General features: G+C 34.3%; 1 protein-coding gene across 4 annotated transcripts in view; it reads left to right on the top strand.

The window, feature by feature from the left end:
• The first annotated feature begins 3262 nt into the window (after positions 1–3262).
• The window catches only part of LOC126702335 (stearoyl-[acyl-carrier-protein] 9-desaturase, chloroplastic-like), a 50800-nt gene continuing 37144 nt past the window's right edge, over positions 3263–16918 (top strand). Inside the window, exons 1-5 of one of the 4 annotated variants that reach the window (XM_050401011.1) lie at positions 3263–3464; positions 4275–4438; positions 4991–5035; positions 5853–6348; positions 8474–9116. In XM_050401011.1, the coding sequence (XP_050256968.1) occupies positions 4317–4438; positions 4991–5035; positions 5853–6348; positions 8474–9028 (1218 nt within the window). In that variant the 5' untranslated portion in view covers positions 3263–3464; positions 4275–4316 and the 3' untranslated portion in view covers positions 9029–9116. Of the gene's footprint in view, positions 3465–4234; positions 4439–4990; positions 5036–5852; positions 6349–8473; positions 9117–16918 lie in introns of those variants that run through there. The other 3 variants (XM_050401009.1, XM_050401010.1, XM_050401012.1) reach the window with 3 other exon arrangements.

Raw genomic sequence — 16918 nt, 5'->3', positions numbered from 1 at the left:
CGGGTCCATCAAATCCCTTACCATGACAACTTCTCCACCATCAGGACTTGGCGAAATAACCTTTGGACAGCTTTTAATAGGGAGCCAATTATCACCCCAAACATGGACCAAATCTCCCCTCCCTATTCTCCATATCGCCCCCCTTTTAATCACTTCCCTACCTTTGTGGAGTTTGGGAAGAATTTCACTTTGAAAACTCTATAGAGCAAGGATTGAGAATCATGAAGAAGTCGCCAAGTTTGTTTTGCTAAAAGAGCATCATTGAACATTGAGAGATCTTTAAAGCCCATACCTCCTTATGACTTTGGTCTACATAAATCTTGCAACTTCACCCAATGTATCTTCCTACTATCTCCTCTTTGGCCCCAAAAAAATCAATAAATCAACGACTCAATTTCATGGCATAAGGTGACCGGCAATTTGAAACATGTCATAGTGTATGTGGGGAGAGCTTGAGTCATTGCTTTGATCAAAATCTCTCTCCCCGCTTGTAATAAAAGCTTTCTCTCCCATCTTTGCAACTTCTTCCAAATCTGTTGTTTAATATGGGTGAAGCTCTCCCTCTTTTTTCGACCTAAAAGTGATGATAGGCCAAGGTATTTCTCATAATGGTGGATGATTGGAACTCCAAGCAACTCCTTGATTAGTGTTTGCCACATATTATCTGTGGACTTGCTAAAAAAATAAGAGGTCTTTGTTCTATTGATTTGTTAACCGGAGGCTCTCTCATATTTTGCAAGGATATTAAGCAAGCTTTGGCATTCACTTTCACTAGATCTGCAAAAAATGAGACTACCATCTGCAAAAAGAAGATGGGTTAGTTTAGGCCCATTATGGCAAATGGAAACCCCCTTAATATCTCCATCGGTGGCTGCTTTACTTATCAAGCCATGCAACCCCTCAGTGCACATGAGAAAAAGGTAGGGGGAGAGGGGGTCACCTTAGCGAAGTCCCCATGTGGGGGTGATCTCACCATGAGGTTCTCCATTTATCAAAACAGAGTAGGATGCTGTTGTAATACATACCATCATAAGCTTCACCCACCTCTCATGAAAACCCATTTTTTCCAACACTTTTTCCATATAAGCCCATTCAACCTTGTCATATGCTTTACTCATATCAAGTTTCAAAGCCATAAACCTCGTCTTCCCTTTGGTGTGATTTCTCATATAGTGCAATATTTCAAAGGCTACTAGAATATTATGAAAAATTAGGCGATCTGACATAAATGCACTTTGGTGCTTAGAGATAAGTAGTGGCATAATATCTCGCAATTTGTTTGCTAGTACCTTAGAGAAGATCCTATACAAAACATTACTTAAACTAATAGGTCTAAATTGGTGCACATATTCTATATTTTTTACCTTAGGAGTTTGGGTGATAAATGAATGTCCAAGTGATGGAGGTAATACCCCGGTATTAAGGTAATGTAAAATTGAATATGATACATCTGAACCAAGCAAAGACCAATAAGTTTTATAGAAAAGCGGTGGCATTCCGCCGGGGCCAGGCGCTTTCATGGGCGCCATTTGCTTAAATGCAGTCTCAACTTCTTCCATTGTAAAGTCCCTGATAAGTTTGTCATTCATCTCATCTGATACTACCTGAGGAATAACCTCCACCACTTCTTCAAAGCTGTCTGCGTTTGCTAAGGTAAAGAGGTCTGTATAGAATTTCAGGATTGTGGCTGTAATATGTGTTGGCCAAGTGCACCATCTGCCTGTGTGGTCATACAAACTTCTGATGTAATTTTGGCAACGTTGTTGAGAGGCTTTGCTGTGAAAAAACTGTGTATTACAGTCACCATCCTTAAGCCACATAATCCGTGATCTCTGTGCCCACATTTTTGCCTCTTTATCTAGCAATAGATTGACTTCAGATTCTAGGATTCTCATGCGGTTGGAATCTCCAGTTCTAACTACCTCTCTCTTGGTAGGTTATGATTAGCTAATATTGGTAAGGAAAAAAAATAATTTTTTTAGAAAGAAAGAAAAAATAATTTTTTTTAGAATGAAAAAAAAAAAAATTTTAATAGTACATTCAAATAAAAATCAGCATCAACTCATCACAAATGATTTTATGTGAAAATGTTGTAAAAATATTATGAATGTAGTTTTTAGAAATGAATGAAGGAAAATTGAAAGGAGAATAAAGAAATAATATTTAAATGGAATAAAGAAATGATAGAGAGTATGTTGGAAAGTGTATTTGAAACAAGGAAGTTAATTTCGTACCGAAAGCTGTTTCAATTTAGCTAATGGAACGATATATTTTGATACCGATTAATACCGATATACCATTTCGGAGTTACTGCTATATATATATATATATTCCATAGTATTTTAAATCCTATGTCTTTGAGTATATTAGGCTCAATTCATCATCAATTTTATCATTTTATAATAGCCCAGTCCATTACATATAAATCTAAATTGTCTAATCATTATATTTAAAAATAATAATAATAATAAAACTTTGATCAAGTGTTAAAGGCATATTTCTCAAAAAAAAAAAAAAAAGTGTAGAAGGTATAGAGTCTACCTAACCCACGTGAATTCAATCCTATGTCTTAGAGTATATTAGGCTTAATTCATCATCAATTTTGTGGAGAGTGATGCCCTTACTGTGATTCAAGCCATTAATGACAATATCACAGGTAACGATTTGGGACACATTTTGCAGGGAGTTCTTCTTGTGTGTGAGAGCTTTGAAAGCTGTATTTTTAAACATTTGAGTAGAGCTTTTAATGATGTTGCGCATGAGCTGGCTCAACTTGCGCGTAGAACTGAGTCTTCCTGCATGTGGAATGGGGTTACCCCATCTGAGGTGTCTAGGCTAGTTCAAAAGGACTTATTGGCGTTGGTTTAGATACTGCTGTATCTGTAGCTTGCTGTGGTCTTTGTCCTCTGCTGTATCCTTGCTGGCTTTTATGTTATAAAGCTTCCTCTTCAAAAAAAAAAAAAATAGCCCAATCCATTACATGTAAATCTAAATGGTCTAATCATTATATTTTAAAAAATAATAATAAAACTTTGTTTTTTTTTTTTTTTTTATAAGGATTAATAATAAAACTTTGAACAAGTGTAAAAGGCATATTTCTCAAACACCAAAAAAAAAAGTGTAGAAGGTAAAGATTCTACCTAACCCACGTGAAATCTGGAGTGAATTCTGGAGTGAATTCAATGCCTGAGATTAGTTTTAACTTTTACCAAAGCCACACGTTACTTCAAAAAATAATAAACACAACTTCACAGCCACACGATTTAAAAATGCATGGAGAAGCTATAAACGACTGGTACAACAAGTCTGTGTTGGGCGAAGAAGAGAAGACAAACCACTAAGAACAAGAGATGCAGATTAACAGAACGAAGACATGATGCAGCGGTGGGCTTCGCCGGAACTTCGTCATTGTATCAGTGTCACGGATCTATGGGTTTCTACCGGCAAAAATCAATTTCAAAGAGGTAATTTTCTTCTGAACTGATTTCGGCCGGAATGACCTGAACTTTCCGAAATAGCCAAATTTGTATAAAAGCGGTATGAAACAGGGGGTTACCTGTATCTGTTTGCTCACCGAAAAGAGAAATTTCGGCCATACCAATCAGTATTGTTCGAAATTTGAAAAAGTAGGTAAAAGGTATGATATACTGATTATTCATCAAACAATATAAAAATTTAAAGAGACTGTTAATAATGCTCTGACAAGGCAAATTATAATAAAAAGTAAATGATTAAAAATGTGAGAGACTTTTTGTGGTTCCATACATTTAACAAGAATCAACCCTTGTAACCTTAATCAAATAATTCTAATTATATAGAGCAGTCTAGGTGAACTCGATTAGTAGTTGTTTTTTATATCGAATATGAAATCTAGGTTCGAATCCTACTTATTCCAAAAAATGAGTTGCATCTTACCATGATAATAAAAAGTAATTATTATAAAACAGATATAATAAGTTAAAATCCTATCGTATCTATAATAATAATATAAAAACAATACACCTAATGTAATTATTGATTCCTAATAAATCCAACATTTAAAAAAACACTAGTACCCATTTCATCGTCCTTCTAGAAGTCAATCATGAAATTCCATTAAGTCATTAAACTCCCCTAAAAAAACAAAAACAAAAACAAAAAACAAACGAATATGCATTAAACTCTCTCCACCATCCCACACGTCTTCTTCTACCTTTCCCCCTCACTGATTTATATATATATATATATTCCTAATTTCATAACAACTAAGTACTAACCAATTCCCTTTATCTTAGTGCTTGGTGTTCTGGAGCTAAAAGAGAGGTTAAAGAGAAGACATGGCTTTACTACTCAACTCCTTCAACTTTTACTTTTCTCCTTCAACACTTGCTCTCTCACAGATGAGAACTCAGAGATCTTCTAAGTTTTCTATGACTTCCCCCCTCTTCTCCAACAAGAAGTAAGATTAAACTTCAAATTCTCTCATCATTTCACAAGAACTAACATTTTTCATAATTAGAATGAAAGATAGTTCAATAACTCATTTGAATTGTTGATTTTCATATCATGTATTATAATATCTTGATATATTTTATTTGTTCTTTAAACATGGTACGTATGCGCACACATAAAGCAAATCCTAAGCCCTTGGAACCAATTATCTTTTCTCTGAAATATCTTATTTTTATCGTATGCATGGTTCAAGTCCATGTACTTTAATGGGGAAAGTAAATGAAATAGGTGTGGGGGTAAAGATTGGGGCTATCTTGGGTTTAACATGTTCCTAATCCTAAGATATAAGATTTAACACTTGCAAAGTGGGCTGGTGACACTAACAAAATATAAAGGCCTATGAATATACCCATATGCTGCTGGCCACTTACACGCAAAAGGATACCTTCAAGAGTTGCTCTATGTTATGTGACTAAAAATTTGGTCTGACTGCATTTAGTTATGAGAAGCATGCCAAGTTCATTTAATGCTTTATGACAAGCTTTGGCAAATTTAACAGGTTCTCCAGGTGTCATTTTGGCCTAGAAGAGTTCAACAAATTAAGGTTAGTAAAAAAAAATTACCCAAACTTTGCTTAAACCAACCCACCATAAAACCTAAGCAAAAGCAAAATTGAAGCTTTCCATCCTATCATGGATCTTAAGAGCATCCCAGATTTAATTCAAAGCCTTGCATTAATAACCCAATAATACCCATCTTACCTAAGACACTTACTCAACTCAAACACTTAAGAAAATCTGAGATAGGAGCTCTTAAGGGTATATTATACATGTGGCAGCACAATTGTGCTCTCTCTCTCTCTCTCTCTTACAGTTTTACCATCTTATTTTCTTTCCTCATCTTGCTGTATTTGACACTGATAGATATTGAAAGTATTTTCATCTATTTTAGCTATTGTGACTTCGTGTTTTTGAGTTGTTTTCTTTGCTATGTGTCGTTACCCTTTATTGGACATCTATAATGAGTTTTGGACTTGACTCCCTTCTCTTTCGAGTTGAGGTTAGTTGGGCCAATTCCCATTTTGCTTGGGCTCACCTAAAATCAACCCCTGCAAGGAGTTTAAATTATATGCCTTATTGGTAAATGGTGCATGCATTTGTTCATGCTATTTGGCATAGCAGATCGAAATCACTTTATTTTATTTTCAGCTTTTTTATGATACAATTTTAATGAACTTTTTTTTTTTTTTTTTTTTTTTTTAACATAGGTAAAAAAATTAAACAACTCCATTCTCATAAAGCTAAAAAAAATAATGTGTACCAAACAGATATGCATAGACAAACAATTGTTTTCATATTGCATTTTAGCTTCAATTTCCTGACATTAATTACTTCTCTCTCCTTTTTTTTGTTGGAATTTAGAGGAGCAGAAGGGGGTTTAGACCATCTTGGTGAATTCAATGTGAACCTAGCTTGCCCCATGCCACCTAAGAAGGTTGAAATTTTCAAATCTATGGAGAATTGGGCTAAAAACAATGTCCTAACTCTCCTAAAACCTGTTAAGGAATGTTGGCAACCACAAGATTTTTTGCCAGATCCTACCTTAGATGGATTTATTGAGCAAGTCCATGAACTAAGAAAGAGAACAAGAGGCATTCCAGATGAGTACTTTGTTGCCTTAGTTGGTAATATGATCACAGAAGAAGCCCTTCCAACTTACCAAACTCGAATTAATTCCACAGAATGTTTTCATGATGAAACGGGTGTAGATAACACTCCTTGGGCAATTTGGGCTAGGGCATGGAGTGCAGAAGAAAACAGGCATGGTGATCTTCTCAATAAATACCTTTTCCTTTCTGGAAGAGTGGACATGAAGCAAATTGAGAAGACAACTCAATACTTGATTCAGTCAGGAATGGTAAGATATGCAACATAATTATTTTAAAACCTCTGAAATTATAAGAAATTGAGATTTTAATAATTTAACTCTTATTTTAACAATTTTTTTTTTCTTTTACACCATCTTACATAAAAAAATATATGTTTATATAATTATATGTGTGTGTGTGTGAGAGAGAGAGAGAGAGATGTATTAATTAATTAATTATATTAATAGGCATATTTCATTTTCATGTATAAGTTTTCAAAATAAATAACAACTATTAAAATCTTTGAAAACATATCTAATTAAAACAGACACGTATGAAGAAGAGTCTCTAGCCTGTCCAACATGGACATGTTGAAGGTTTTGAAGTGTTCATGCTTCTTTGCCCATAATTGTTCTAATTTTCACTTTTGATTATCACATAGATTCAATTCCTATCAAACCACTTCTTGGTTTTCAAAGGATTTGGGTTACCTCCAATACTTTTTTAAATGGAATCTCATTTTATTTTAATGAGAAACTGCCACATCACACACTAACTAAATAAAATGTAGAGATTAAAACCTACTATCACTTGTCATTATATACTTAAAACAAAAAAAAGAAAAAGAAAAAAGAAAAAAGATATTCAGTTGAAAATGTATTGGAGGTAAGTCAAATCTATTTTCAAAAGTGCAATAAGTTCTTTGACTAAGGGCAGAGCCAAGTGTAATTCAGGGTGGTCACAGGACCACCCTACTTGAAAAGATATAAATATATATATATATATATATATATATATATAAATATTAAAAAATATGAATTTTAAATTAAAATGGGTTGTTGACCACCCTATAAAAAAATATTTTTTTAAAAAAACTTGAACATCTTAAATAAAAATTTGACCCCATTAAAAATAAAATTTGACATTTCAAAAATTATAAGAAATATTATGTTCACAACATTTCCACAACACTTTCACAATAAATCCTAAGTGTTCAATTGTTACTGGCTATTACTAATGGACAAAAAAAATAATTTCAGTGGTATATATATTATAACTAGTAACAAATTGCCACATAGGATTTGTTATGAAAATTTTGTGGATGTAGCATTTCTCAAAAATTTTCCAAACAAAAAAATTAGCTTGTGATGTTTTAAATTTTTTTTCAAAATGAAATCACTATTTTTTTTATATAAAAAATGCATATTTTTAAATTTTTAATGATTTAGTGCTTGTTTTAGTCTTTAGCTTAAATTTGTTGGATTTATCTGATAGATCTTGTATATACGCATATGCACTAAAATAATGCATTAATACTTTATTGAACATGATTAAATATAATGGTTTAATGCTAAGTTGAATATATTGAATAAACTTATAGTTTACCTTTTATTCTTTTGTTATCACTTCTATTGCAAGATTTATGTATTGACTTGAATTATATTTTTTCAGATCTTAGGCTATGAGAAAATGTTTCATCTTTTTATCCTAATGATCAAGATGAAATAAATAAAAAGAGCGTATTGACAAAGAAGTTCTTGTCAACCTCTTGGTCATGATTTCTCTTTAAAAAAAATGGTGGAACTTTGCATCAATTTAATCATAATTAGTTTAAATAATACAAAAAAAAAAGTATGATGTATTTTGTTTATATTGTTACTTATTTAGGCAAGGTGTTGGCAATTGAATAGGAAATCATTAATTTAATGATTATTTCATTGTGTATATTGAAAAGATGTAGCTAATAGTATTAATAATGAAGCTATCATATAATGATTTCAAAATAAGAAAACTCATAGAATGAAAATTTTAAACTTTATGTATTTGTGCTTATTTATTTTATAATATCGTTATGTTCAAGTTTTATTTTTATTATATTTTGTTTAATTTAAGTTTCTTAATGACCACTATCTTTGACCAAATTGTTAACCTAATTCAAATACAATAATTATAACTCTCTTTAACACTATGTCACATGGAGTTTGCATCTAAGCCTAATATTGCCATTGAGGAGTTAAGGCCTTGCTATCATATTACATTTAGATAACCTTGCTTAAGATGTTCCTTATACAATTTCCACATGTAATGCCCTTAAAAGTTATAATGTTGGGTGGAGATCTATAGTTTTAAAATTCATATAATTCTTGTTAATGTCTAATTGCATTTTGCATCTAGGATATTGGCACTGGGGAAGATCCATACCTTTGGACCATTTACACATCATTTCAAGAACGAGCAGCATTTATCTCTCATGGGAACACAGCCAAGCTAGCCATGCAACATGGGGACGTAAAGCTTGCCCAAGTATGTGGTATAATTGCCTCGGATGAGAAGCGCCATGAAAGTGCTTATACAAAAATAGCTGAGAAGCTTTTTGAGCTCGATCCAAATGATATGGTGATAGCCTTTGCAGACATGATGAAGAGGAAAATCTCAATGCCAGCTCATTTGATGTATGATGGCCATGACCATAATCTTTTTGATCACTTTGCTATCGTTGCATCAAGGATTGGGGTCTACACGGCTAGGGACTATAGAGAAATTGTGGAACTTTTGGTGGCTAAATGGAAGGTAGAGAAGCTTACTGGACTTACAAGTGAGGGTCGAGAAGCCCAGGACTATGTATGTGGGTTGGCTCAAAGGATGAGAAGGCTAGAGGAGAGAGCTATAGCAAAGGCCCAAAAAGAACCCACTATTCCTTTCAGCTGGATTTCAGGTAGAGTGGTGTAGCTAGATTTGATGGGTTCTATTTTACTTGCTTTTTTGTGTGTGGATAATTTAAATATTAAAATAATTGGAGAGGGTGGTTTGAAGCTTAGTTCTCTTTATAAGAATTCAACACAATGTCACTTTGCTACAAATGAAATAAACTACCAATTAAAAACAAATCCTAACGTCAGATTATATGAGCAAAATGAAGTACAAATCATGTGTTAAATCATAAAGGATAAGGTGGTACTATTCTTACTTAATTAGTCTTATTTAATTGTAACCAAAGATTTTACTTAAGAAAAATGTTAGAATTATTCTCCAAAGTTTATTGTCTTTAGATTGATGTGACAGCTTATATTGCATTACCACGTTGGCTGTTTTGGTAATCGTTTTACATACACTTAATTGTACCACCATTATAATCCCATTGTTACTAATAAATGGTTAGTATTTTAAAAACTTTATGGTGAAAAAAATACTAAGAATTTTAGAGAATCTCAATCTATTAAGTTGATTTCTACCTGCCAGAAGTCTTGTTGCTCAATTAACACCTCTTGGTGTTTTCAATTGAAACATTCAAATTTTAAATCCACCCTCACCTATTTTAACCGGCACCTAAGAATTTTAAAGGATTGCATCCTATCTCCCTCTCTCCCATTATCAATCTATTAAAAATTTTTTATTAAAGTTGGCTTAGGCCTAAGCTAAGAAATTATTTAGTGCACTTAGTGCAACACACTTTCCTCTCGTATTAATGTGGATGCCAAGTGAGGGGTTCAAATTTATGAGAGAGGAAAATGCAATACAGTGGGTGCACTAAATAATTTCATAATGAGTAGGTGGTTTGGCCCCCAAATCCTAATAAATAAGTGCTACCCATAAAAACAGGTCAACAACTCTAAGCTTGCTAAACCAAGCCCCACATCAAAAGCCCACAAGGGCCCAAGTAGTGAACCTAAACAAATGTGTGGCAAAATGGAGAGTGACCCAACAATGGGTTCGGTAACCTCATAATATGCTACAATGGACTAGTACAACCAGTAACTCAGTTGAAATACGTATGTTATTATAAGGAAAAATGGCTCAATCTGCAACCCAAGCATGCAGTAAAGCATGATCCATCACAATCAAAAGTCCATGAACTTGAAGGTAAACTTTGGTAGGAAGGAGAGGAAGACATGAAACACATACACTTCAAAAGAACGAAAGGGTTCTATCTTTGACGTCAAAAAAAAAAAAAAAAGAACGAAAGGGAAGGTGCTACAAGGTGCATGTCAAATCCATTTATTATCGTTTCACCATTTATTACCCTCAACTTTGCTACCCATTTCGTCAAGATAAAGAACTTTCATTCATGGCTAGAGTAAGGAAATACTTTCTCATCACTAATTACCCAAAGCAGAAATAAAGGTTACAATTATAGGGAAAAATCAAGAGTTTGTTGTCAAAGGGCTTTGGGGTTCGATAAGGATGGAGGGTTAAAAAATGAAAAGATCACTCCGCGGCTGCTTTGTGACTTTCCTCCATGACAGTTATTTTTATTTATTTGTTTAAGTTGATGTTTGGTTTTTATTTTATTTTATATGTTTTCTTTCAATTATCATGTGTAGCTAAATTTATAATTAAGGTCAAGGATGAAACTTTGATAAAGATTATCATCTTTATTTATGAGATTTAATTTTTCTCGCAATACTCAACAGTTGTTATTTAATGATTTAAATTGTTTTTGCTTTATCTCAATTGACTAAGATAAGATTTTTAATATGAGTCCAATCAAGTTTTTCTCATAATTTTGGATTTATCTTAATTGATTGAATGCTTGGTTTGTAATTTTTGATTTTAAAGTTGGATATCTCTTGTAATTTGTTTGTCAATAGAAATAATTGATGATTTAATTTTATATTAGAATGCTTTAGATTTTTAAAATAGGGATTTTAGTGAAAATATTTTCCTTAATAGCAAGATTGATTTTTAGATTAAATATTTTCCTTATTAAAATATTTAATGATTTTATTTTGTTAAGGTTTGATTAATATTCCTCCATTCATACAAGGCTTTGTAGGTTTGACATCGTTCTTATCAAATTATACTCTTTTTTTTTTTTTTTTTTTTTTTTGAGAAGCTAGCCAATCAGGCTTGGAATTTATTGGAAAAATAAAAAATAGATCAAGGAACATCAAAGCCAACTAGCTAGGAAATATCTACAGGTAGGCCACCCGACCATTCCTGATACCCCATTGAACATTTGGCCTTCTTAGCTAACGCATCGACAACCACATTACAAGACTGATGAACAAAGACAAATTTAAATGACTGAAAATCAGAAACTAAGGAATGGATGTCGTCCACAATATCTCCATACGAATTCAGCACCGGGCTCTCTTGGGAGATAGCATTGATCACTGAAGCTGAGTCTCCTTCGAAGATAACATTCTACAGATCCTTTTCAGCAGCAAACATCACGGCACGGCGACATGAAAGGGCTTCCAAATCAGCAACTGTTGAGGCTAGAGCTATTGGCATTGACAGAGCCGCCATTACTTCTCCACGCCAATCTCGAATGACAACCTCGATGCCTGCCCAGTTAAGAGGCTTGAACAAAGCAGCGTTGAAATTTACTTTGAAGTATCCGTGCTCTGGAGGTCTCCACTAGTGTTGGATAATAGGCATATGCACGGGTTGAGCTTCATATTCCTGGGCAACTAGGAACTCTTGTAGCAGCTTACTTGCCAGAGAGCTAATGTTTGCAATTGGTTGCACTTGGCGCCCAAAGTGTAAGGCATTTCTTCGATTCCACAGACACCAAGCCGCTACTGCAAAAATTTCCTTCCTGAAGTCATTCGTCACTTGCAAAAACCGATCAAATAAATCGCAAAATGTTAGAGGAGGGGGGTTTACGGCCTGTTGGTCCCAACTATGACAACTCCATACACCTTCCACCACCCTACACTTCCAAACAGCGTGTAACAAGTCCTTATGGCCTTCATTACACAGCTCACACACCTCCGAGTTTATGTGTTTTTGCCAAAACAGGTTACACTTTGTGGGGAGAGCATTGTGGCAGGCCCTCCAAACAAAGTGTTTTATTTTGTGAGGTACTCGCAGCTCCCAGATTGCCTTCCAAAAACGTCTTTGAGGCTCTTGATTCGAGCTGCCTGGCGAGACTCTTGTAGAGAGCAGCTTATAGGCGCTGCTTGTAGAATACACCCCTGAAGGAGTGTATGCCCAAATGACCCGGTCCTCTGTGTTCCTAATGCTCAAAGGGATTCCCATGATTACCGACGCCTCACTAGGCAAAAACATCTCTTGGATCACCTCAATTTTCCACCCTCTCCGATTAGCATCAATGAGGGAACTAACCCTTGTCTCAGGCAATACAGTAGGCAGGGGGGAAATGACGGAACTACAATCTCTTCTAGGCAGCCATTTATCTTCCTTAACACGCATTGATTGGCCATTTCCAATTCTCCAAACCATATGTTTCCGGATAACATCTCTCGCACTAAGAATGCTTTTCCAAGCATAGTACCCAGCTATGGAATCTTTCGCTTCCAAGATGGAGCAGTTTGGGAAAAATCTAGCTTTAAACACTCGAAAGCAAAGTGAACCCGGATTATTTATCATCCTCCAAACTTGTTTTGCTAAGAGTGTGTCATTGAACTTTTCAATTTCTTTGAATCCCATGCCACCCACCTCCTTCACTTCACAAAGCTTTTCCCAACAAACCCAATGCACCTTTCTCGAATCACCACTATAACCCCACCAAATTTTTTGGATAAGGCTTTCTAGCTCCCTAACCAAACCCTTGGGTAGTTTAAAACAACTCATGGCTTGAATAACAGTCTTGATGAGAATTTCCCTCCCCGCTTGAGATAATAACTTCTCTTTCCACCCCTGCAATTTCTTCCACACCCTTTCTTTTAGGAATATAAAATTTTGTTTTTTTGCTCAGCCTACTAGAGCTGGTAACCCCAAATATTTTTCATATTGACAGATTGTTGGGACACCTAGGAGATGCTAAATCCAATCCTGCAGTGGCAAAGGGGTGTTTGAACTGAAAAAGATATTCCTTTTTTCTCTATTGATCTTTTGACTAGACCCTCTCTCATAAACCTCCAATATCTCCAAAATCTTATTACATTCAACCTTCGTAGCTTTGCAAAATAACACACTATCATCTGCGAAGAATAAATGGGAAACTTTAAAACCATTCCTACAGATAGCCACCCCTCGAATCTGCCCATCCACTTCAGCCTGATGGATCAAGCTCTGTAATCCCATGGCACACAAAAGGAACAAGTATAGAGACAAGGGGTCCCCCTATCGAAGCCCCCTTGTGGGGTTAATATTGCCCACTGGCTACCTATTGAGAAGAACTGCATAAGAAACAGATTGCACATAAGCCATAATAATTTTGATCAACCTTTCCTCAATACCCAGGTGGCGCATTATCCTTTCCAGAAACACTCATTCCACCCTGTCATACGCTTTGCTTATATCTAGTTTAAGTGCCATGTACCCCAATTTCCCTTGAGTCTTCATTTTCAGAAAGTGAAGGGTTTCAAAAGCCACTAGAATATTGTCAGTGATCAACTGCCCTGATAGAAATGCACTTTAGGAATTTGGAATCATTTTAGCCAACAACTTTTTCAACCAGTTAGCCACCACTTTTGCAATTAATTTGTAAACAACATTGCATAAACTTATGGGCCTAAAATCTGAAACTTTCTTAGGATTTTTAACTTTGGGAATCAAAGAGATAAATGTGGAATTAAGGGATTATGGGACAATACTTGAATTCAAAGCTTGGAGGACAACTGCAGTTACATCCTCACCAACAATGTGCCAAAAGGATTTGTAGAAAATGGGTGACATACCATTAGGGCCAGGGGTAGTATTTGGAGCCATTTGGTTGAGAGCTTGCTTCACCTCATAAGCTTGAAAATCACCCCCCACACTCGAATCTAGATAAACATCCACAGGGTGCAAAATTCCATTTAAAATGCTATCAATTCCGGATGGGTTTGAGGTGGAAAAGATATTCTTAAAATACCCCTCTACCACTCCACCCATTTCAGTTTCATCCTCAACCCACACCCCATTATCATCTTCCAAGCCCAAAATCAAATTCCTCCTATTCCGTTGCTTAGCTCTACAATGAAAATAAGCAGTGTTACGATCACCTTCTATAAGCCAAGAATTTCGAGCCCTTTGCTTCCACATACATTCTTCCCTAGATTAAAGGCTGCCAATTTCCTTTCTAAGCAACTGAATTCGGCCTGGATCAGTTCCGTAACAGTCCCCTTCTTCAGCTTCCTTCAATTCGGCCAGCTTCATCTTCAGGGCCAAATGTGGTTTGATTCCAAACTTTGGGGTTTTCTTGGCAAGCCACTATTTTTCTTGTGAACCCCCATACTGAACCAGGTTGCTGCCTAGAGTCCCAGGAATCCCGAATTACATCCTCACAAGAATTATCCTTCAACCATATAGCTTCGAAGCAAAACGACCTACCTTTTCTATCGAACCTTTTAAGCTCAGAGTCCAAGCAAAGCAACAAGGGTTTATGATCAGAGTGAAAAGCATCCAAGTGATGTATTCGAGATGAAGGGAACCTTAAAGTCCACTCAACTAAAGCCACCGCTCTATCCAACCGAATCCATACATTCTGTCCACCCAGCCTCCTATTACACCAAGTAAATGGAAACCTGTTGAAACCCAAATCCCTCAGTCTACAATAGTCAAGAGCATCCCTGAAACCCTGTATCTGTCTTTTCAGTCTAATTAACTATACTTTGACCAGTCTAATTAACTATACTTTGAGAAACAAGTTTTTGGCACCCCCATGTACTGCCATATGAAATAAATTTTTCTTTTTTTTAAAAAAAAAAAAGTAAAAAAGGAAAACCAATTAACTTCAGTGTGAGAAGGTAATGCAAATTAAACAAAGAATGTTTTAGTTGATTGGAACGGCAAGGACCCAACGCAGCTAATTATTCTTATTCCTTAAAATGAAATGCGTCTGTTTTTGGTTTTATTGGAATCAATATGTGAAGTATAGATAAAATGTGTTAGGTTCTTTTGGATATACACCACTGTAAGTTTCTTTAAAAAACCTCATCCCCTCTTCCCGTGTGTGTGTTAAAAATACTTAGTATTCTTAAAAATAAAATAAAATAATAATAATAAAAAAAAAAGAGATAAAACGTGTTGATAAAGTCGATGTAGATTGGTGAAATTTGAAGTTGGCTTTATTTCCATATTGCGTTTAGGGAGGTTATAATATTAATATCACTTACTGCTTGAATGTCTTTAACATGAAGACAATTAATTTGAGAAAGAAACGAGGACAAGAACTCAAAGAACATCGAAAATGAATATATTCAGATTAGCTGGTGATATTACCCATTTAGTCAGCGTTCTTGTCCTGCTCCTCAACATCCATTCCATCAAGAAGATCGCAATTGTTTGAACAATTTTCAGGTTGGGATTTGAAAATGCAAAAATTACATTTTGCAATGATGGTTTACTTGGATTCGAGAAGTAGTTTAGGAAAGGGGTTATAGTGGGTCTTGGTCTAAAGGGTGCATAAGGTTCAAATTTGGTTTAGATTTTCTGTTCCGATGCTGAAAAAGTGATAAGAACATTCTAGAATGATGTTATATTTTTAATTTTTAAAGAAAATTTTGATTAAAAAAGAAGAAGCATATTTTGATTAAAATATATATTATATTTTAACAAATTCTTTATCTAATTTAATATTTTTTTTAATCCACGTGGCAACAAACTTGTCATTTGATGTGGTATAAAAATAATTTTTTATTTTGGTTTTTAGTTATATCAGCATTTTTTATACATCACTTAACAACTGAGAGTATTTTAACACAATACCAAAAGACTAAGAATCAAACTGACACATTTGAAAAATTAGAGATCAAATTAACACACGGTATAAAAGTTAATAACTAACGCTCTGTTTGTTTCGGCATTAACATTTTCTGGAAAATGATTTATTTTTCAGAGAGTATTTTCTGGAAAATTATCTTATTTTTCGGTGTTTGGTAACAACCTTGAAAATGAGCTTGAGAATGTTTTCTGGTGTTTGGTATTCACAGTTTTTATAACATTTCTTGTATAATTTAAAACATGTATAATATGTGTATTGTGTAAACTCACCTAATGTAATCAATATAAATGAATAATAATAATAAAAACCAAGAATGAATTTGGTTTTCAAACTAAAATTTTGACAACGAATATAATCAAAATTAGTTATCCAATTTTCATGATCTCAAATACTCATCTTGCTCATGTATATAAACAATAACATTCATAATATATATATATATATATATATATATATATATATATATATATATAAATTTATATAAACCATACTTTTCATAATTCAAAATAACCATTATAACCTTAAGTTCCATTTTAAATAGTTCAAAATGCCACATAGGCCAAATAGTTTTACTGGCAAACTAATCCAATACAAATAGTTTGATAAATATACTAAAAATTGTTATAGAACCGTTGACCAATCTGTGAGGAGAAAAAAAAAATACAAACCTTATTAAAGAATGGTGTTATAGAGGGGAGAACAAATAGGGAGAAAAAAGAGAAGAAAGACAGATAGAGAGAGAAGTCTGTGGGAAGAGAAGAGGTCAGAGGGGGTGATAGTGAGGGTGTGAGAAGAGAGAAAAAAAAAAGGGAGGAGAAGAAGTGAGAGAGTTTATTGTGAGAAAGACTGAATAAGTGAGAAAATATTTTTTCCTAGGTCAGAAGAAGATAATATTTATAAGAGCTATGCACTGTGTGAGAGAGAGAGATTGTTTTCCAATTTTTTTTTTTTTTTTTGAAAACAACCTATAGAAAATAAGCCTTATTTTTATAAGAGTTTTCCAT

The sequence above is a fragment of the Quercus robur genome, chromosome 10, assembly GCF_932294415.1.
Source record: "Quercus robur chromosome 10, dhQueRobu3.1, whole genome shotgun sequence".
In the NCBI taxonomy this organism is placed as follows: domain Eukaryota; kingdom Viridiplantae; phylum Streptophyta; class Magnoliopsida; order Fagales; family Fagaceae; genus Quercus; species Quercus robur.
Note: the sequence above shows the minus strand (reverse complement) of the source record. Positions and strands in the feature narration are given on the sequence as shown.